General features: G+C 40.0%; 1 protein-coding gene across 6 annotated transcripts in view; it reads left to right on the forward strand.

Moving 5' to 3' along the window:
• The window catches only part of scn8ab (sodium channel, voltage gated, type VIII, alpha subunit b), a 60691-nt gene that overhangs the window by 25664 nt on the left and 10889 nt on the right, over nt 1–24138 (forward strand). For 4 of the 6 annotated variants that reach the window (XM_059330237.1, XM_059330236.1, XM_059330235.1 and 1 more), the window contains 13 exons: nt 1962–2103; nt 3985–4191; nt 4278–4559; nt 7030–7386; nt 8642–8774; nt 9809–10047; nt 11546–11719; nt 12513–12869; nt 12997–13170; nt 13278–13571; nt 16076–16190; nt 16786–16940; nt 18612–18785. In XM_059330237.1, coding sequence (XP_059186220.1) covers nt 1962–2103; nt 3985–4191; nt 4278–4559; nt 7030–7386; nt 8642–8774; nt 9809–10047; nt 11546–11719; nt 12513–12869; nt 12997–13170; nt 13278–13571; nt 16076–16190; nt 16786–16940; nt 18612–18785 — 2803 coding nt within the window. The remainder of the gene's footprint in view (nt 1–1961; nt 2104–3984; nt 4192–4277; nt 4560–7029; nt 7387–8641; nt 8775–9808; nt 10048–11545; nt 11720–12512; nt 12870–12996; nt 13171–13277; nt 13572–16075; nt 16191–16785; nt 16941–18611; nt 18786–24138) is intronic. The other 2 variants (XM_059330239.1, XM_059330238.1) reach the window with 1 other exon arrangement.

Consider the following 24138-nt stretch of genomic DNA (forward strand, 5'->3'; position numbering starts at 1 on the left):
AAGGAAACACTGCTATCAGATGTCACTGTCGTGGTTCATCTTCTTGCTGTGTGTGCACGTGTCGGTGTCTCGGGCAGTGCTTGGGCAGTCTTGACTTGTGTAGTCACAATTCTACATTGAAAACTTTTTTCAGAGATTAATGCTACGGTTTAACCTCAGTTTTAGTTTTTTCAGGCTAGGTCTACTTTGCAGCACAGAAAGCTAGTTGCAGGTAATGATGATCAGCTACTTTTTGCCTTCAACAGATTTTATCCAAATAATAGGCTATTGCATACTTAAAATGTATGACATCCAAATCCACTGTTCAGGAATATATTGCATTAAAATCAATCACTGCCTGCAGTACCTCTGTGGCCCACCAGTGTGCCACGGCCCACAGTTTGGGCAGCACCGCTTTAAGGTTTTCAGCAGGTGTCTCCCATTTTTGTATTATTCTTTCTTACAATGCACTTTAACACAACATCAGTGATGTAACCAGGCACTCACACGCCCCTCAAGCATCTCATTTTGGCCTGATGGATCTTCAGGACAGTTTTTCAAACACAAAAACTGTTTATGGCGTCTTACCAAGAAATTGGTGTTACAACATTTAAAAAAAAAAAAAATAGAATCTAATAAGGGCCACGGGGCAGTCGCCCCGAGCACTGGTCCCATACAGCAATAGCTGTAGGGACCAGTGCTCGGGGCAATGGAACAGTTTTTTTAGATTGCTCTAACAAAGCTATTTTTTCATTTTTCTGAAAAAAAACCCCATATGTAGCTGTTCAGGAAGAACTCAGGACGCTCAAAGTGAAGTCAGATCAATGATAGGTATTATGGTTTTGCCAAAAATGCTTTCTGTTCAAGGCCAGAAATTCCAGTCTGTCCACCTCTGCTGTCACTATGCCGGAACAGGTGTCAGTTAATTAAGTTGATTGCTTTGATCTGATTGCCTTTGATCTTTGATGTGATTACAGTTACAGATACACACACACATGCGCATAAGCGCACACACTCCTCACACATGCATCAAACACACATGCGCACACACACACACACACACACACACACACACACACAGGTAACCATGCGATTTTCGCTACACACACACACACACACACACACACACACAAATGCGCGCGTAAGTGCGCACACTCCTCCAGATACACGTTTCACACACACACACACACACACACACACACACACACACACAGGTAACTATGCGATTTTCGCTACACACACACACACACACACACACAGGTAACTATGCGATTTTCGCTACACACACACACACACACACACACAGGTAACTATGCGATTTTCGCTACACACACACACACACACACACACACACACAGGTAACTATGCGATTTTCGCTACACACACACACACACACACACACACACAAATGCGCGCGTAAGCGAGCACACTCCTCCAGATACACGTTTCACACACTCACACACACACACACACACACACACACACACACACACACACACACACACACACACACACACACACACACATTTTTGGGGTTAAAGGGCATAGTTTGAAATCTCTGAAGAATCTCATCATAGTGTACACCGGCAGTAGCCCCCGTGGCCCTTTCAGAATTTCCCCACAGGAAATTTTCTAGTTGTACTTGCTATGTTGCCGCCTGTTTCAGAACAAAATAATTTGCAAAATAATAAGGGCTGTACATACTCAAAATCACATACTATTTGGTCAGTTATGTATTCATAATTCATGAGTCAGACTAGCTTGGGTCATAAAATTTTAATGTAATTCATATCAATATCCTATTGCTAAAAGTGTACATGTAAGCATGTATGCACAAGCAAACAACAACAGACACAACATGGTCCTGTTGTGTCTTAGACTGCCCAGTGAAACCTGTATCTGTGATCCTAAATGTTTTGATGCTGAAGCATCATTTTTTTCAGTGTGAGTACATATTTTGTATTCCTGTGTGTTTCTTTCAGACGATGTCCAGAGGGTTTTACATGTATGAAAGCCGGAAGGAACCCCAACTATGGTTACACCAGCTTTGACAGCTTTGGATGGGCTTTCCTCACCCTCTTTCGCCTCATGACCCAAGACTTCTGGGAAAATCTCTACATGCTGGTAAAGCAAAAACAGCAGGACTGCATATTTTGTCACTGAACCTATGGATGAAATATTTTAACCTTCTTGCACCTGTTTTAGAGACCTATAAATAAAGCCTCTCTAGTCTTACTCAGAGAAGTAAAACACCCTAGAGCAGTACTAATGATTTTGTCCTCACTTCATCATAAAAAAATATATACATCATCATCTTAACACCTGAGTGAATCAGCAAAGGTACCTCTCAGCATCTCTCCCCCACCAGTTCATTTGCCCTCTGAATGAAAGTGAAGGAAGGACAGCTGATCAGAAATACTGCAGCTACGAGTGACAAGCTACTTCAATTGTGTTTGTCTCCCATGCAGGGAGGAAATCATTTTGTTATTTGCATTTGTAATGAAACAACGAATGAACAAAAGTTAATTAATTTTTGCTAAATGACCTTTAGAACAGTCATGCTGTTTGCCAAATGTTTTTTTTTAAAGAAACCAGTAAACCATCTTGGCCTTCTTTAGTCCTCTCACTTTGTAGTGCTCTGTGCAGTGCATGCATGTCCACAATCTATAATGTGCACAGATATCTGTAATGTTAAACTGCCCTACCATGACACTGCACTAGCATTTCTTTCCTTCTCCTCCAGACCTGCACCATTGCAGCCATCATAGATTCACTTCATTTGGCAAATAGGCCAGTCATTGTAGTGTGTGTGTGTGTGTGTGTGTGTGTGTGTGTGTGTGTGTGTGTGTGTGTGTGTGTGTGTGTGTGTGTGTGTGTGTGTGTGAAACTGGGAATTCCTGCACTTGAAGGCTTTTTGCCTGTCTGGAGGTTTTCCTGGAGAAAGCTATGAACCGGATACTGGATTATCAATTTGACAATAAGTCTGTATTTTCCATGTTTCCAAAGTCAAAATCTCAAAGGTCATTTCATTCTCAATAATTGCAATTATGGCGATAGGCCTTCACTTTCCCTTTTTTTTAGTTTCGTAATCAATAGTCTTCATTCTGTTCTTTGTTCTTTTGGCCATAATGACTCTATACTTGCAATGCAAGCTGACACTTGAACAACAGTTCTCTCACCTTAACACACGAGTGAGTTGAAGATCGAGTCTGCTGCTTTTGTTGCTCTCTAGTCCGTGTCGCCACAGACACCCAGTGCATAATATTGTAAATGCAAGGACTTTCATCCATAGGCCATATGCTTTATCACCATCGTGTCATCCCATTTGGCAACAGATTTAACAGATACTTATTTAAATTAAAATCTTTGAGATTATTATGACTCCCTTCAAGATGTAAAGACAAGCTCAACGTGGATTCTGTTTACGGGCGTTTATTGAGGCGTGAAAACTACATTAAAACACATAAAGCACAAATAAATACAAAACATTCTCATAACAATCAGCTTAAGTGAGTAAAATATGCGCTACAATGGCTAGCATGCGCCTATCACGTGAACATAATTAAAACAGTATTAACAACATTATTCAATAAAGATATAAAACATTTTACCTCATTGGCCGCATCGAGGGGATCAAAATAAACCCTCATTGAAATTTCGCACCATCAGGAAACAAACAACAAAAATACTTGCAAAGCATAGAAAAACTCCTTCTTTCTCTGTCACTCTTGCTCTTCTGCATGTGCGTGAGTCAACAAAAACAACCCTCCAAGAAGCGGCAAACAATAGTTCCGCTATTACCATAACTTTTAATATTAATTCTAAAAATATGAACTTAACTATTTCTTTCTTTCCTTAAATTAATTAACTTATTTATTAATAATGTATTTATTATTATGAAGTTATTAAATTAAATTAAAGTATTTATTGTTTATTAAAAACTGCTTCTGCTGTAGTTACTATTATTATGTTAAATAAATTGTTTTGTCTGTGTGAATCTGTCAGACTCTGAGAGCTGCAGGAAAGACCTACATGATCTTCTTTGTGCTGGTCATCTTCGTGGGCTCCTTCTATCTGGTGAATCTGATCTTGGCTGTGGTGGCCATGGCTTATGAGGAGCAGAACCAGGCAACTATTGAGGAGGCAGAGCAGAAAGAGGCTGAATTTAAGGCCATGCTGGAGCAGCTCAAGAGGCAACAAGAGGAAACACAGGTCGGTATCACTCCCTCTCACACACATACACTTTTACCTGGTTTACAGATTACATTGTTACTATGCATGTTTTTTTCTTCTCTCAGGCTGCTGCCATGGCCACATCGGCAGGCACGGTGTCGGAGGCTGCTTTGGAGGACGAAGGAGGAGGGCACTTGTCCCGCAGCTCCTCTGAGGTGTCCAAGCTGAGCTCCAAAAGTGCCAAGGAGCGCCGCAATCGCAAGAAAAAATGGCGTCAGAAAGAGCAGGAGAAAGAGAAGGGAGACAGCGAGAAGGTTGTTAAGTCTGAGTCAGATGATGGCAGCAAGAAAAGCACCATTCGTTTCCCTGGAAGCCGGCTTGGGAGGAAAACATCCATTATGAACCAGGTAAAGTTGGCAAGAAACACTATGTTGTAAAGGCAGACTGTTGTTTGACTTAGCATGTGCAAATACATCTACTGATGCTTCTGAATTATTAGAGATGTTACAGGAATTATTGGGTGTTTCAGCTTTCCCTTCGCCATGTGAGCCAGCTAAGGTAGATCAGTCCTCTGGCCATGCTCATTAGCTCCACCCTCCCCATGGCTCCCCTCTCTGGAGCCACACCCATCTTGACGCTCTTTCTGCTGCTTCAGTGGTATTTTGCTGATGGCTCTTCTTTGCCTCACTCTCTTGATGATTAGTGTGTTCTAAAGTCAGAGATCATGCTGCAAAACCTCCTTACAGCCTCCAACTTTAAAGGGCAGACCTTGCTCTCCATCCGCCTTGCTGTACTTGCTGATCAGTTCCTCACACTTTGTCAGTTTCCTTTTAAAAGGCCTTATGCAAGCAAACTTCTCAAGGGACTGTCCACTCAAGCAAGATTATTGGTTTGATCAGTCAGACTAGAGAAGAATATCTGGTCACAGAGTGGTCGCAGTGTGCTAGGGGAACTTCAGCTGCCTCTTGAACTCTACGAACAACTTCCAGACCAGGCTGGGATTCCAGAGGAAATTTCTTTGCAGATGTTGGCTGTTCCATGGCTCTTATGAGGGCTTGGGAAATGACCTTCAAGACCTGGTGATCATGGCCATGATATCTGCAGTACCATCCCTCTGCCAGAGCTGAGGAGCAGCAGCTTGAGATGTGTTCCAGGCTTCCACTTTCCATACACATCGGACATGCTGGCGACTTTGCTTAACCCCATGTATGGGGTCTGTTGATTTCCAGTACTGCAGCTTTTCTGTGATTCTTGCAACCTTGAATTCTATTTTCAGAGATTTAACTGGAAGCTGCAGCTTGTTATTGTGTCTATAGAGTCATATGCTGCTCAGATTCCTTGGTGGCTCTCCAAGGCTTCAAAGGTTCAGTCTGACACTTTGCACACCTGGAGTGGCCACAGTACAGCCACGCCTTAAGCAGTCCACTGACTCCAGCTAGCCCTCCAATCATGGTGTCTGGTGAAGAACATCAATTTTCTCTTTCTTCAGCACCAGAGATCTGGACATGATTGGATTTAATCTCATCTGGAGAAAGCAGAATCCATCTACAGCCTAGGATGTGGATCCATAAGAGTCCTTATCGGTGGATGGCAATGACCAGATTGACTGTTTGTATTCTGGCTCTGCTGACTTGTTCATTGCCAGCGAAAAAGATGATAGAGATATGTGTTGTGTTCTTCCTACTTCTGCCAGAAGTGTAATTCTTGTCTGGTAGATCTTTGTACCTTGATTTTGGTCTCCTCACAGTCGCTAAGCATCTCTACGAGCTGTTGCTATCATGGTCTGCTGTCTAAAAGGTTGGCTTTTCGAAAAAAAACCTTGTATGCTTCTGGACACATCGTCAGTGATGTTCTAACACGTTCTCATTCCCAACTTGTCACATGCTTGGTTGATGCTTGTTCAAGCTCTTGATCTCACTTTTTAAAGCTCAGGGTCTTTAGCATACATTTTTCCAGACTTGTCGTCCGATCAGAGGCTGTGTCTATTGCTTTGTGGCAGCTCAGCTGTCAAACGCATTGTGCAACATCCCTCCGGAAGTATATCTGCTCAGAAATCTTGTGTATTTTAATACCTTCTAGGCTTCAGAGAAAAATCCAAAACACACTTTTAGGAAAAGTAATGGGCTGAAAGGTTTGTAGTTTTTATTCAAACAGTTACTTGCATGCTACCTTCTTTGAATAGCGATAGAGACTAAATTATTAAACAGTTACATGTATTATAGAAACCCAAATGGACTGTGAGACCGTCATGGCGGTTCAAAGTGTTAACGAAGAGCCAGCGCTGTGTTTTTGTTTCATTTGTTGACGATGTGCATAAATGGTAAGAATACTGTAAACAAGGAGAAAATAATCTTAATTGCTTGTCTTATAGGTCATGGTCAGCTTATTGGTTATATTGTGATGTATAACAAGTTTCTTGTGGTCTTCTTTACAGAACAAAGAGAAAAATAGCATGAATGAAGAGGAAAAGACAATGAATCTATGAAAGCATTCTAACTATAATTCTGTACAGTTTAATTTCTATTTTACAGTTTATTACAATGATGGAGTTCTCATGTTATAACAGTGACTGGGTGCGATTACGATGTAAGCTCTCCATTCTGCTTTATCATTCTTGTATATCTCTCATTTTGTGATAAACACTCCTTAGGAAACTCCTTTTGAATGCTTTGGTATCTTTCTGAAACACTAAAGCCAGTAGTTATCCTTTATTTACCTTTATTTTTCTCTCTCTCCTCTGGATGATTTCTTGTTACATCTGTGCCCCACTTGCCCTCCTCACCTTGTCTGCCCCTTTTTATTTACACGTCGACTAACTCCTGCTGTTTTTAATATCTCCTCAAGTCTCCCCCTCTGCATCTGTCTCTCCCTCCCCAGTCACTACTCAGCATCCCAGGCTCTCCCTTCATGTCGCGCCACAACAGCCGCAGCAGCATCTTCAGCTTCAAAGGCCGTTCCAAGGACATGGGCTCGGAGAACGAGTTTGCCGACGACGAGCACAGCACAGTAGAGGAGAGCGAAGACCGCCGTGGCTCCCTGTTTATCCCTTACCGCCGCAACAGCTACAGTGGCTACAGCCAAGGCTCATCACGCATCCACCCGTTGGCACCCCACTCTGGAGGGAAGAGGAACAGCACAGTGGACTGCAATGGCGTGGTGTCTCTCATCGGCCCTGGGCCTGGCAGACGGCTTCTGCCTGAGGTGAAAATAGATAAGGCAGCCACTGATGACAGTGTAAGGACGTCCATGGGACACCAATACAGTTTAGGCATGATGGTGGTGGCCCCGGTCTCTGCAGCTTCACAACCTCTTCCCCTTGGCTCTTGATCCCCTTTTTCCCCAAACTCAGTAGATCCTGTTTCCTTCCCTGAATATCTAGGTTCTGTCTTATTATTTCAGCTTACACTGAACTTATACTTCCACCCTGTTCTGAAGCCCCTTTTTCGCTGCTCTAGCAGGCACTAACCAGCAGAAACAGTATCCACAAACTCACTGCTTTACCAGCATCATGTTGCTCATTTCATTGATTAATATCTAACAATGCAATATGATATCAGCCCCCTTAGTTCCCCTAACGATTTTACTACCAACCTTACATATATGTAGTCATTGTCATTGATTAAATAAGAAATCTATTAAAACATTTTACAGGAAAGAACAACAACTCACTCCCTACTCTTTTCTTATTTCATTCTTAGGGCCTTTCCACATCCAGGCCCACACTGTCCTGGCCTTCCTTCATTTCTTTCTTCCTTTATTTCTTTCCCTCTCTAGCCTCATTTATCTGAACCACTGGATGGTGCAAGATCAAATCTAAAAGTTTTTTCTGTAATAATAATAATAATAATAATAATCAATATAGCTAGCATGATAGACCCCTCTTTTATTCTCAACTAGTATACCTGCTTTTACCTTTTTTACCTTTCTTAAAATGTAGCATGGTGTAGCAGTAAACTATGTCTTGAATTCCCCTCTGTTCTTGACATGCATGTCATTGCATGCAGTTTAATGTTGTTTACCTAGGGGTTGTAGCTATATCATGCGCAGTAAACGATGAAGGGGTTAGAAACTGTACCGTAAATTCTCAAATAAAAGCCAACAGTGGCAGCATACTAAAATGTAATGGATAGAAATCATGTCCCATCTTAATAAATTTCAAAAGAGTCTCATTTGTAATAAATTAAGGCAACTATTTGAGAATTGACAGTATGAAATTGTTGTATGATATGCTGCAGGAAATGCTTAAAATTTAGAAAATCAGGTAGTTTTGGGGGATCATACTTTGTAAAAAAAAAAGAAAAAAAAGAGAGAGATTTAATGACCTGATGTGAAAAGCTGCATTCATCCCGTTTTTCCTTTTCTGAGCAGATAGCATCATTCATCGTTTAGACAGCTTAAGAGCATGAGTTTTTCCATGTGTGATGTTTGTTGGTCTGTATTCATGTGAGTTTCCCTCTCTGACTGACATTGTGTCTTTCTCTGAGTACAGACTACTGACGTGGAGATTAAGAAGAAGAACTCTGGCTCTCTTATGGTTTCTGTGGATCAACTCAACTCCTCCTTCAAGGGAAAGGACCGTGCCAACAGTCAGATGAGCGTAGTCACCAACACACTCTTAGAGGGTACAGACAGTGCATGTGTTTCCTTTTGCCTGTTCAAATTAGACCTTGTGCCAAAATATGATCTTTTAAACATCCAATGAATATTTATTTATATGCTTGCATATAGATCTGGACATGGGAATTGCCAGTGGAAAATCTTGTGAGGAGATTCTGTGTAAAAAAAAGTTGTATGAGTTGCATTTAATTGACACCTGACTGAGATTTAATTCAAATTCAAGTCAGCTGTGTTTACAGTTACCTCTCAAATTGACTAATGCAGTTAAAGCATTCAGATTCAGATGTTGTCTGTTTCTCACTAGGAGGTTTATGGAAAATATGTTGTTTGTGTGAGCTGAAGTCCCTCTCCACTCAAAAATGTGTTTTTTTCATGTTTATGTCACCTAAACTGTCTGATCTCCCCTATATCGACTTGTATCTGTGCAACGTTTGTCACTAGAGAGATGTTTTCACATTCCTTTACTGAAAGGGGAGACACTTCCCTAAAATTTAAGGCGCAAATGTACGCAGGACAAGCAAGATTAGATCTTTCCCTAGTTAGGAAGCCAATCAAAGGTTACAGGTTGGACTTGTCAGTACAGAGAGCAAAACACACACATTGTAGAAGATACTATTTCAAAACCACTAATGCTGTGTCAGCCATTGCCACTTACAAGCTAGCAAGCTAACAAACAACATGAATATACTATACTTACCAATTTAGGCTCACAACAGACTCCTTTGTCTGGAGGCTCAGACATGTATGTCTAAATCTCTCTGATATTATCCCTCATGGAGAAAATAGACCAGACGCCAACACTACTTCTGCAGTCTGCAGATCATGAGCTATAGCCAGCTTGCACTGCTCTTTCACCAGTCAACCTAGTAAAAGCAGCGGTGGTTGGCAGGGCGTGAGCCCAGATTCAGAATTTTTCAATGAGAGAGAAAGACTAAATGGTTTTACATCTCTGAAGGGGGGCTTCAAGGGACTCACTCCTGACTGTTTAGTTTTTCTCACCCTTTTTGTGTTTTTTTCCCTTCTCCATCTCTTCCCGCAGAGTTGGAGGAGTCTCAGAGGAAGTGTCCTCCCTGTTGGTACAAGTTTGCCAACATCTTCCTCATCTGGGAGTGCTTTCCCTATTGGCTCAAGATAAAGCATGTAGTCTACTTGATTGTCATGGACCCATTTGTTGACCTTGCCATCACCATCTGTATTGTCCTCAACACCCTCTTCATGGCCATGGAGCACTACCCCATGACTGAAGAGTTTGAGGGAGTCCTTTCTGTTGGCAACTTGGTGAGAAACTGCAGTTCTTCCTTTGTCCTTTCTTGTAATTGGCTTTGCAGCTTTTTTTATGGCTGCATGAACCTCATTATTGCTCTCAGGAGTTAGAGAAGCATTGCAGGTTCAGTTTCCCCCTCCTACATAACCTTAGACCAATACATCAATGCATCATTTGTTATGTGCACTTAAGAATACACACATGCATAGTGAATACAGGACCGCACTCAGGTCACTCCCCTGCTTCCGTTGCATCCTGCTTACATCAACTCCACTTTGATGTAACCACTTTCTTACACACACACACACACACACACACACACACACACACAATGGCAGTCATAGTGTCCAAAACTTCCAAAAGCAGACATTTGGATTTGTTCGTTCTCTGCCCTTGCTGTCAGATATCACAGAAGCACAGCTGTCCGAGGGCAGCAGTATTGGCACAGTGTCAGTACTAAGACAGGAAATGATGTCATAGCCATTGGCATGCTGTCAGGTGTAAAACAGGAACTGAAGTCAGAGGAATCAGCGTGATGGATGGTGCAGTATGAATCATTGGTTTTCTCTGCAGCACTGATTGGGCACATGATGAGAACTGTTGGGTGGACAATGTGGGACAGGCTAAAATACTCCAGCTCCATGCAAGTTCTGCTAAAACACGGCTCAACTGCTCTATGACCTTGGCCTGTCAGAAGAGTTCTCACACTGAGCAAATCCCAATCAATTTTTTATATGCACTACTTCAAATAAAATGCCATTTTAGCAAGCCAGTTTTTTCTTCCTGCACTCAATTTTACCTTAAGTCTTCTAGAGTGAGGAAAGGATTTTAAATTTTGCTTTTTTTGCGTTTGTAATTTTTGCCATTATGGCAGTAATTTGAAAGATTTTTTTGTGAAATTTTGCTCCTGTTCTGGGATCTATATGTCTCTTCACTAGTAGCATTGTGCTGCACTTGAGTAAAGCTAAAAAGTTCAACAAATAGTGTAAATCCGATTAAAATCGTATTGGTTTCCACTTCAGATAAATTGCTTACTGTGTACACAGTTATCACCCTGTTCCACCCATAGACTTCCCCGCCCCCTTCATGTACGGGACAAACTAAAAAAAAGAAAGTACATATCAAATTAATATTTTTTTAACATGCTGGTGGAGGTTCAAATGTTTTGTTTTTCTGAGAAGTTCGATTTTAAATAGTTATTTGATGGTGGTTGACTTGTGATTGACTGGGGTGGGTGTATGGGCGGGACCTTGATGCAATGGTCCAATCAGTACTGCACAGACTGGCTCCAAAATACATCACCATAGAAGATGGAAGCACCTGAATCCAGTTTAATTTAGCTTCACGCATCATCCATTTTGTGATACAGTCTGTGTCTTTACCATGAACTACATCACAAAATTTCATAAAATGTGCTTACATCTGATTTTGGTGGAAAATTGCTTCCCTTTTTTTTTTTTTGAGGCAGAAAAATCACGACTATATGTAATGTTACAATGTTTGGGTCCGCAGGTTTTCACAGGCATCTTTGCTGGGGAGATGTTCGCCAAACTGATCGCTATGGATCCGTACTACTACTTCCAGGAAGGCTGGAACTGCTTTGATGGCTTCATCGTGACTCTGAGTTTAGTTGAACTGGGTCTGGCTGATGTGGAAGGTCTGTCAGTGCTCAGGTCATTCAGATTGGTAAGTAGGAGAGAGACAGGGATCTTAGCATTTGTTTACCTCTTGAACTGAAGGGATTAATAAAAATGTATATATATTATATAATATTATATTATATATATAACTGTTTTATGCAGTATTACACAGTTATAATGCTATAAATCTTCAAAAATCTTTGATATTGTTGGAAAAAATAGAATACATTTTTCCAAGTGCTTAATAGTGTGACCAATATTGCTTCATATGTTAAACATATTGAACTATTTATATTTAAAGCCTCTCCCGTCGTCTCCTCTCTTCTCTGTGTAAGCAGCCTGCAGTCTAGTCGAATTTTTGCAGAGATTGTGTCACGTGACTGTTGATCTCAGTTGTGCTGAGAATCACAGAAATTGATTTTGACAGGATCCGTACAGTGTAAATGGAAATTTTAAATGAGAGGTACAATTAAGTGATACTGATGAAATATCACAATTTTAAGCTTCAGTTTGGTTACTTTTACTGACAGAATCATTAATCTGTTCAAGGGCCATCGAAAAGTTGAAGATCCGACGATAATGCCCGTTTTTAAAGCTTCTGCGTGTGATTGATGGTGTCATTTTGCAAATTCTTTTTTAAAGAACGCAAGCTTTTTAAACCTGCCGGCATGTTTTGGGGCTCAGAAGGTTGATGCCTATCGGGTTAGGGTTGGCTATCACTACATTTGCTTTGAATGAAGCATTAAATGAAAAACATGAGTCAGTTGCACTTTGTTTTTTTTAATCATGGTCCTAATTTGAATAACTGTGAAATAATCTGTTTCCTATTTCTCTTTTAGTTAAGAGTGTTCAAACTAGCCAAATCATGGCCCACCCTCAACATGTTGATCAAGATCATTGGTAACTCAGTGGGAGCTCTGGGTAATCTGACCCTGGTGTTGGCCATTATCGTCTTCATCTTTGCCGTGGTGGGCATGCAGCTGTTTGGCAAAAGCTACAAGGACTGTGTGTGTAAGATCGCCGCTGATTGTGAACTGCCTCGCTGGCACATGCATGACTTCTTCCACTCCTTCCTGATCGTGTTCAGAGTGTTGTGTGGGGAGTGGATTGAGACCATGTGGGACTGTATGGAGGTGGCGGGACAGACCATGTGCCTCACCGTCTTCATGATGGTCATGGTCATTGGAAACTTGGTGGTAAGAATAAAACAAAGATAACATAAATGCTAGATGCTATTGGATGATAGTAGATGATAGTAGCAGTTGTGTACAATACAATGACTGTGAGTGGAGGGTTTTAGCTTTTGTGGTGTTTGTTTCTGAGGTGCTGAACCTGTTCCTGGCCTTGTTGCTGAGTTCATTCAGTGCAGACAACCTCGCTGCCACAGATGACGATGGTGAGCCCAACAACCTCCAGCTTGCAGTTGCCCGCATTAAGAAGGGGATTGCCTGGTTCAAGGCTAACATGCGGATCTTTGTAGCCACAGTGCTTAAGAAGGTACCATATACTTAAACATCTATATGCATGACTAATTTTTGGTTGTTCTGTTTAACAGACTGTTGTTTTCTAGTAACAGTTTTTGTTTCTTCTGTTTTCTGACTCAGCCGATAGAGGATGAACAGAAGCCTCTAGATGATATGTACGAGAAAAAGCTCAACTGCATTGCAAATCACACAGTGGACATCAATCGTGAACTGGACTATGCTAAAAATGGCAATGGCACCACCAGTGGCATTGGGAGCAGTGTGGGAAAGTATATGATTGATGAGGACTACATGTCCTTCATCCACAACCCCAACCTCACTGTCTGCGTTCCTATCGCTGTTGGAGAGTCAGACTTTGAGAACCTCAACACGGAAGACTTCAGCAGTGAATCGGATGTGGAGAACAGTAAAGATGTGAGTATGCAAGATGTTAGCAGAGAGGTGGCAGCGGTGATGTCCTTGCTTAGGAGTTTGATGATAGTTTGGATAAATTATTGCTTGATGAGGGGAGATTATGTGGTGGTTTACTTTGGACTCTGTTATTGGAGATCTAGGACAACTGTGAGCTATACCATAACTGTGATATTCTGTGTGTATAAGAACTTATTCACAATTTTAGCAATTAACCCTTTAAATTCAGATTTTACAATAGTTTAAACTAGGGATGTTCCTAATGATTAATTTCCCCCCCAAAAATACATTTAAACTTGGATTAGTCTATGAGTAAAAAAACACACGAGTTATTGTCTACGGTAAACATTTAAAATTGTTAATCACAATAACCAAATAATATTTTTGATGGTGCTGAAATGTGTGGCATTTAGCCCCTTGCATGAGATTCATTCTGACAAAAAGCCTACCTACAACCCTATTTCCATTTTCTAGCAATTCAAAATACTGCGCTGGTTTTAAAAGATGTCATCTTTTAAAAATGAAGCCAATGCTTCTCACTTGATTTATTACCTTTTATACAACGAGTTTATGGTCTCAATCACTAGTTTCCAGTCTTTTTCAATACAGCATGATGTTCATTTAGTTAATCATGGTCCAATTCAGAGTCAAATAGAAGATAAAGCATTTATGCTTTAAGGCGTGGCTACCTTATGATTGAATGGTCGCCACCATGGCAAACTGCGCATTTTTGTCTACTAATTTTGACCATTTCATAATGTGTTTTCAGCTCAACATTTTGGTCCCATAAAATGTCCTGTTCAGTGTTTGTTTGGACTAAAGGACACTAAATGAAGATTTTCTGCATCAGCCTGAACTGTTTTTGACGTGCGCTGATTGCAAAAAAATCAATATGGCAAAACCCAAATGCCAAACCCGAGTCCACGCACCAATGGTGATGTCACAATTATGACTTAATAATGTAAGATACGGTGATGCAGTAAGTCAGAGTGCATGTGTGTGTAAATGTGTGTTTGTCTTGGTTTGTGCTCATGTGGCATCTTTTGAGCCATTAAGCAGAAATGGTCTGAACTGCCACACTGGAGACATTTAGTTGACTTGACATTTTTAGGACATCCATTTAGACATGAGAGCTGTAACACAGAGCCTGAGTGCTGACCCTGCAGATAGACAAAGACAAAGGCAGTCCTGACGAGACGACAGACAGAGAAGCATATTGTATGATATGAATGTAGGAGAAGCTAGACCCAAAGCTTGTAGAGAAGTCTGATGCGTGGGTCACCTTGACCTGGTTTGTAGTAGGAAGAAAGGAGATAATGCAGCAGCATCACTACTGTACCTGCACCAAGGTTCATATTCCACTGGGCTCCCTCAACCAACCACACAACAATCTTCCCTGCACCACAGCGAGGCAGCCACGGGGTACACTGCAGGGAGTAGACACAGACAGAACTGCTAACAGCCAATCAGAAAAGCAGGGATCCATCTGGCTGTTTGGTAGAAAGAAATAGCAAAGAGAGGGAGCAGAAGAGAGTGCGAATGCGGTCCTTTGCTGATGACTTAAGATTATAAAGTGCAGTATCATTCTCTTGTGAATTGAATTGACTGAGTGTCTACATTTACGTGTGTATACTTTATTGCAAAAAAAGCTGTTGTTATGCTGGTGGTTCACTAGTTTTCCCTGCCTCACCTTGACCTATTGTTAAGATATGACATGATTTATTGGTACAGGTGAACTTCACCAAGCCGTGGCTATAATAATGCCTATAAATCAGAGTATTCACATTGCTCTTTATCATACCGTACAACTTTAAAATGTATATTCAGGGCCATTCTTATTCTCACACATTAGTGAAACAGTAATAACCATCAAAAAAATATACTTGTTATAAGTTCAAGTTCCTCCCTTCCTCCTTCCAACAATGCTCATTAATTACCTATAAAAAGAAAACCACGCATGTAAAAGCAAAATCTGAATCTAAGACATAAATGCAAATAAAAATATAGGCCTTAAATCTGAACTTAGAAAAGAATATGTGTTTATGCATATGGTGTAGTAATGAATTAAGTTATTGTACAATTTGTATTTGTTTTGTATTTTCACCCTTTTTTTGTATTAAACAGACTATTTTGTTTTACTGCTTGTACAAGCATTTGTTTAATTCTTTCATCACAAATAAATTAATCCTTAACTATAGAAGAATCCATATTTACGCTTGTGTAACAATGACCATCATTACCAGCACAATCAATCACTAGTCAAGTTAATTACTTCCTTGTGAATCTATTAATAACTCTGCAGAACAGAGGGAGACCTTTCTATGCTACATGGCTACAGCATGTATACCTCTAGCAATAAATCATGTCGTGCATATAAACCCAAAGGGGCATTAATGTAATGGCTGTACTGGCGCTGTACCGTATCTATATACCACCACCTCTCAGTGCTGAGCCTGTATTGTTCAGAGGTTGAACTGATCTCTTTGGTCCTCTATTTGTCCTCGCAGGATGACACCAGTTCGTCTGAGGGCAGCACAATAGACATCAAGCCTGATGTGGAGGAGGTTGCAGTGGTGGAGGTAGTGGAGGAGTATGTTGACCCAGAAGCCTGCTGGACAGATGGTAGGTGGAGTTGATTATCTGATGTATGATATATAGCTTAAAGCAGGGAGAGCTCAATCCTCATTGTCCTGTGTGTAGTATAACATGGTTACAAAATGCCATAAATCTTCAAAAGAAAACACCCAAATTGAACAATTTTACAAAAATTGGAATAAAATTGAATACAGAGAGTCCACAAATACGGCTCCACATGCAAATCATATTAAGCCTGGTCTCAGCTGAGTCATTCATGGCCTCAAAGTTGCGCTGAGGAGCGCATCATTTTTTTTTGTTTTCTACAGAATCTTGTGAGTGCAAATGATTTATTTCTGGTGAAATTTTAAATGCGACGTGTAGACGCAAAAGTGGTTTGAGAAAATATCAGTATTTTAAAGTTAGATTTAGTTATTTTTCCTGATGGAAGCGTTTGTCAAACAATGATCATATGAAAGACCATATCAGGTTTGAAAATCCAACAGTAATTTCTTTCGTCATGATAAATGGTGTAATTTTTTAAATAAAACTTGCCTTTAAAACCTTGTGCATTGTGTCGTTGGTAGTATTATCTTTCTGTCACTTCTGTGTGTCAGCAGTGGTGTTTTTGTTTGTCATACAGAGTGTATCGCCAAATACAAGTGCTGTGATGTTCCCATCACTCACGGCTGGGGGAAACACTGGTGGTTCCTGAGGAAAACCTGCTACCTGATTGTGGAACACAACTGGTTTGAAACCCTCATCATCTTCATGATCCTGCTTAGCAGTGGAGCTCTGGTAAACGCACACACACACACACACACACACACACACAAACACACACACACACACACACACACTACAATGACCGGCCTATTTGCCAGTACACGGCCTAAAACAGTGATTTAAGTTGGCAAAACTTAATATCAATATCAATATAAATTATTATTTATATTATTATTATTTATTTATTATTATAAATTATTGACATTTAGGGCAATAATGTAATTTAGCACAACAAAGGAAGCCAGTTGTATGCTCAAAAACAAGTTTGTGAGTTGTTGTTGCTTATATCTGTAAGTTGGGGTTCAAAACAAGGGACAATAGTTCTGCTAACTCTTATTTCTTTGTTGTGAAACGCGGTGAAATTCGGTCATTAGCGAAAGCTAGCGGCTAACTGATGCTAGCGGCGTCACAGCTTGTAACAGCTACAAGAGTAGCCATTAGCGTATCAATGCTAACTCAAAATTGTGGTCACAACATTAGCTGACATTTCATAGCGGCGTTACAATCGTGCCAATTCAGCACATTGCAGAAGTTAGCAGAAGTAAGGATTAAAAGTTATTACAATGTAAAATTATAAGTTAGTACAATTTACAGTTGAGTTGACATAAATCTGAATTCAGAGTTGAGCAACCTCAAAAACAAAACTTAAAATATCTAGTTTAATTGTCCAACTTAAAATTTTATCGAGGTTTGTTGCCTTGAAATTTTGAGTTCACCCAATTTTCCTTTTTTTGCAGTGTATCAGTGTTCCCACTTTAACATACACACGTAAATATCATATCATTACCACTACCAATTCTTTGTGATTCAGTGCTTTATAACATTATAATGAGTGTAGAAGAGATGTGAACAAAGAAGAAAAGAAAATCACAGAATAAATATGAAAGGGGGCGGCATTCATTTGGAGAAAGTAAATCTCTTAAAGATGTTCACAACCAAGATCGGCTCCTGCTTTCCTTCTGCAACTGCTGGTGATATGATTGTTGCTAATGGACGGCAAAGTGCTGTAATGCACAAACCTTTCAACCGGCACAATCCAGCTTAGGTTTGCAGCTTTCTTGAGGGGGGGGGGGGCCTGTGGCCAACTCAAAACACTTATGTGCTAAAGAATGGATACAGGCAATGAAGAATGAAAGAGCGAGAGTGGGAATGGCCAGTTTAGTTTGCCTTGGCGAAAAAAATGTAAACAATGATTCTCTGAAAAGGTAAACAAAGCCTTTCATTAGCTTCGTTACAATATGTGACACAAGTAAAGATGTTTTAGAATAATACAAATCCAGGACTGCCATTCTTCAGTGAAATTCAGAAACACAAACAATAGTGTTGGTTGAAGTATTATTACTTCTCAATGCCATGTGTTTAAAACAATACATTCTCTGTTAGTTAGACATTCAACAACCAAAAAAACAAAATCAGATTTTTTTTTTTTGCCCAAATCTTCATTGCTTCTATTAACATCATTACAACCTCCTCTAGATTTTTAATTTTAAAAGAATCCTGTGGTATAGAAAGTTGTATCAAAGTTTAAATTCTAATTTCGTTTCAACTTTAAATAAAACATGAAACAAAATGCTGTAAGCTACCTCACACTTCACTTATTTGCGTCATCAACATTTGTAATGTATCAATGGTAAATACTGAAAGAGATGAGTGGATTCATGGTGATTCTCTGCTGCTCTTTAGGCCTTTGAGGATGTGTACATTGAGCAGAGGAAGACAGTGAAAATCATTCTGGAGTATGCTGATCGGGTTTTCACCTATATCTTCATCCTGGAGATGTTGCTGAAATGGGTGGCCTACGGCTTTGTCAAGTACTTCACTAATGCCTGGTGTTGGCTGGACTTCTTTATTGTGGATGTAAGTACATTTGCATACCGTTTTGATGTATACTTAACTAGGGCATTTAGTTGAACTTCTCATGATGATATTTAAAGATTGCAACATCAAAAAAGGCATGGGTTTTAGAGATTGGCTGTCAACTCAACCACTAAGCACGACTGTATATGAGATGTAGAAAAGTTTGAATTAGTTGAAATGGGTATTATTTTAAAAACTATTCAATTAGACAACTGTGTCAAACAAAGAGTCATTTGTTATGTTTCGTGGTATTTGTTCCATGCCAAGAGATCATGTTAGAGATGACCACTTAATTCTCTTCACCACTGATTGGACAGTGCCTAAGCCTGACTCTCCAGAGCAAAAGGTATGTTGGTCTATATCAGGCATGTCCAAACTATTCCACAAAGGGCCGTGTGGCTGCAGGTTTTTCGTTTCAACCAAGCAAAAGCACACAGTTTGACCAATCAACTGTCTGAAGACTGAGATCAGTTGATTAACTGAGTCAAGTCTGGCGTGCTGCTGCTTGGTTGGAACGAAAACCTGCAGCCACACGGCCCTTTGGACATGCCTGGTCTATATTCTCATACTACAGAAGTTGAGCAAATAGCCCAAAACACATGGTCTATTCCTTGACCTAAACCTGGAGATCCACGCAGTTCTGATAACCTAATGTGTACTGGTTTGAGTCAATATCAGACCATAATATTAATTTATCTGACACTGACAAGTATTAATGGGTCACAGCTTGAGAGACACATTTTATTTGTTTCCCATATGATATGCAAGCTTTGCTGCAGTGCTTTATGGGCCACATTTGCAGTCAGAAGAATGCTGCATCTTTAAATGGTACTGTTAAAAATGGGGGCATCGGTATGAAGTCAATATGGTTTTAGGAAAAAACAGTTTTCACAGAAATGTAGACAATAAAAATGAACATATATTGTGATGATACTGTTAAATTAATAAGAGGGCTACTTTTCCATATGTCAGTGTTATAGCCATCAACTTCCATGGTGCCACTTGAAATTTGTGGGCTCCTGGCAGCAGCACAACAGCAGTCCTGACACAGTAAATATCTCTAAGTCCTGTGTTTCAGAGCTCCTGTCTCTGGACTGCTGAGTCACTCCGTGTTTTCCCACTTTTACTATTGTGCACATATAGATTGTCCTTTTCTGTCATCTGTGCATGGTACGTTTCTCACTTGAATGTCTTCCTGTGACTTTATTTGAAAAAGGAAAATATATATTATATGCTTAAAGGCCACATGAAATGGGAGTGAGACCAAACATGGCAAGCTAGGCAAATTGCAGGAAAGGAAAGCATGACAGCCTAACATGCAGCAGGGGACAGGCAGGCTAAATGGCGGCCTAAATTATGGAACAGTAGCCAATCACATGTAACATTCATTAAATACAGCTGCGTACGTAAAACTCATATCAGACGTAGCAGACACTGAACTGGGTTTGGATTAACAGCATGACTGATCCTTCCACAAGAAGCTGATTGTGGGGTGGTGTTAGTGGTGCCTGCCAGCTTCGCCATGTTCTGTCTCGCTGTACCCTTAATGCGATGTATTTCCTGTTGAAACAGGAAGTTGAGGTTGGACATAAAATAGTTATAGATGGTTGTTACCGCAAGCTAGAGGGATATATGTTAGGAAAGAGAAAGATAGCTGATGATTTCATGTTTGTACCTACCAACAGAAATATTCACTGCTTTACACCAATTCATTCCAGAAACTTCTATTATATTTCGGTGCCATTAAATGTTGTGGTATATTTTCAGACCAAAGAAGAATAAGAATGTATAAGAAATTCAGAGTTTTATGTTGGAATTCTGAAAAAAAAGAAGAGTCCTGCTGTGGCAAAAAGGATTGACCATTGAATTGAATTGAGCATAGTCCACTATTTTATACATCTGCCATTTTGTAGTGATGTCTGATTTCCCAAGTGAAGATAATTGTGCCCAATTGTACAGTGGACTCAAAGTATGCCAACATGCAAAAAGGAAAAAGTAGTGAATAAGTGATGGTTAATAATAAAAAATCACTGCATGGCCTAAACAATGTCCAAATTGTTTGTAGAGAGACAATACCCCTGTACAAGTAGTGAACAATTTCAAATACAACCTCAAAATTCTTTAATTTTTCTCAAAATATTGATATGAATCAGAGAATTTTTTTAATTGTTGTCTTAATCCTTTTACATGTATTTAATGATGTGTTTTATGTTGTGCAAAGTCTTGTATTGGTCTGTAATTTGTCCATTAACTCTAGAAGACCAATTTTCCACCATCCTCGACTGTGAAGCGCCAATCTGTCCATGATTCAGTATCAACATCCTTTGTCATATGATAAGAATGCACTAATGTATGCTGTGTTTCCTGCCAGTTGTCTGAACTTGTCTTTGGGTTGCCACATTTGAGATATTTGGGAGTAGCTAAGTGCTCACTTGTGGGATTTGGTTCCGGTTGCTCCCAAAGTACCAAAGATCCTGTTAAGACCACAAAAGTTCACTGTGGCGCACTTAATTGGTGAAGACATTCTTTGGCTTGCACAAATACATGGCTCAATCGAGCTTGCATGCTTTGTTGATTTGATTTCACTTCCAATTATGAACAAATGAGTAGGATCAACCATACAGTATTACAGTTACAATCTGATAACATTAAAAACAATGCACATGAGATGAGAGGAGTATTACAGTTATTAAAGCAATTCTAGAAGTTTTCTAGACTTTTTGAAGTGTGGATTGGCGCTTTTCAACCCACTACATAAGGCTGAAAAGAAAAAGGTCCGGTGGTCAACAAAGAAAGGATTTAGTTTCTGGGTACTGTGGATATTGATTGATACCAAATTTCAGGGCAGTCTGGCTAGTAGGAGATCTTAGGATATTCTCTGTTCTGGGTCAAGGTTTGGAAAGACAAGGGAACCGAAATGACAATCCTCACACCCTGACCCGACCAGGGGAAAAATGTGTATGTTTGTCGCTGTTTCACAAGTAGTAGTTTGTTCAGAAGAGTAGATAATGAGATAGATCCTGGAGAGTTAACATTTCTGATTCGTACCATGTAAAAGCTAAACATCCAACAACATGTGGCAACAAGGGGACGATGTTGCCACATGTTGTTGGATGTTTAGCTTTTTTTAGCCGGAATGATGAAATGGATTGATACTTGCTAGAATATGCATGTCTGTGTATCTGTTATCTGTATGTATATTCAGGACTTGGACAGAACAAAGGATGACAAATACATACTACCTTTGTGAATCTCTGTACAATGTCTGTCTTTAGAGTCCGGTTCAGGTCCAGACTTTGTCCAGAGTTGCACTTTCACATGTGTAGCACGCAACAGGAGATTGTTCATTTTCAGATGGGTTCTCACTTACTGGAAATATTAAGTTTGGTTTTGGACATGCCTGGGTAGAGTGTGCAGAAAGCACAACGTGCTGTGGAAATCACAGTGTTTTGTGTACGTAGCTATCTTATGATCATAATGGTGATTGTAGCGGCCCACTTGGAATTACCACACGTGACGCAGAGAGCTTCGACTGGTGTTACTTTAATTCTCTCCTCTTCTCTCCTTCTGACACTGACACAGTGAAAACTATAAAAATGGACAGAAATACAAATGCCATAGTACCAGATTTTAGTAGATAATACATAGAAATTATGTTCACATTTTAAACTTAAACAAATACATTTTTGGTAAACTTTGAATTAATGAATTTTACATGAAATTACCCTTTTAAACTGCTATGAATTACAGCTCTTATTCAATTAAAATTAATGAGAGTTTCTCTTTGTTTTAAATAAAATAAACCACTGTTTTTACAATAAATGCACCGTCTCCTCCTACCTCCTACTGCTTCCAAGGGCGCTAAGTTTGAGCTCAGCCTGCTAGCAGCCCATCTTCCTCTCACACACACCTGGCAGTAACAGTCCTTACACGAGAAATACAATGACACAAAAAAACACGGAGCGAACCAAAATAAAATACCCATTTACAAGCTTTAACACAGGATACGGCATGTAAATAGTTCGTTTGCATGTTTTACCAACTCTGTAGCATCATTATCGTGCTGTGTTTTGCCGGGACGAGAGCAGGAAGTCTAGTGCCTTCGATAACAGGAAGTAACAAAATAAGAGTGGTGCTCTTCAAAATAAAAGCACAAAAATAAAGTGGCATAAACTATAGATGAAATTAACTGCCATTTACAGTGATAATCAACCAGTTGTCTTACTGTTCCTTGAATTTCTCTGAGGATTCCCAGATAGAATCCTGGAAGTTCCTGAATCTTGCTGTTTTTTACCATTAGACATTTTCATAGGCGTCTTCATGTTAATTACCCTTCTTCTTTATCTTCAGATGTTGTTATTCCCGACCTGCCCTTATCACAAATAGGCTCAACTGGACATTACACAGACTTTTTACAAGGCAGCTGACAGGGTAAAGTCTGTTTAATGTCCAGTCCAACTGATTTGAACGATTGCATCCTCACATACAGCTCGTCAGGGTAATGTCTGGATAAGTTCAGGGTTGCAGTGCATGTGTGAAAGGGACTATTTGTTGAGACGTTAAATAGAGGGTTTCTCTATGGTAATTTCTTAGATTTAAGCCTATGGTCTTGTTGTATTCGAATGCATTGTTTTGTATGGTGCTTCTGCTGATTTGTCCACCCATTTGGATATATAAGCAATAATGGCTGATATATTGCCATCACAATGATTTATTCCCAAATATCTCTACTGGCACAAAAAAAGTGAGAAAATCATTGGACATAACATAATTAACCTTTACCTGTTTGATGACTTCTCTTTTCTGGAATACACCAAGCGTCTGTATATGACAAGTCAGGAATGAAAAGGGGTTGGGTTATGTGGCAGGATCCGCTGCTTATCAAATCCCTTACTGATGACAACGGAAAACCATAACATGTGCAGAAATCTCAATGTATTCTAAATTGGCCCATGTGTTGTGCAGATAATTTATCCTGACTTTCCATGCAAATCTCTACACTAATATTGACCTGTCCTCTCTCTCACAGCAGGTGCCAATAACTGTGTCTCTCTTTAAGTTAAGAGAGACATTGTGCAGCTGGCGAGCAGAACTGAGGGGGTTCGGTGTTTGAGGGTCCAGGGTAAGGTTTGTGTGCTGTGTTGGGACTCGTACTTTCACAGGTTATCCTCTCTCTTCTAACCCTGAAAGTTGTCCTCAACCTTCTGCGTTTTCTCTCCCCTTCTTTAAGTAAGATGCTCTCTGGTGTGAAAACTGTACTGTTTTGTACTGTGTACTGTGTGTATATTATTGTGTCACATTGATTTAGTGTTTGTGAATACATCTCTCCTCTAATTTTTTCCCTTTGTTTGAC

This window comes from Centropristis striata, chromosome 3 (genome assembly GCF_030273125.1).
Source record: "Centropristis striata isolate RG_2023a ecotype Rhode Island chromosome 3, C.striata_1.0, whole genome shotgun sequence".
In the NCBI taxonomy this organism is placed as follows: domain Eukaryota; kingdom Metazoa; phylum Chordata; class Actinopteri; order Perciformes; family Serranidae; genus Centropristis; species Centropristis striata.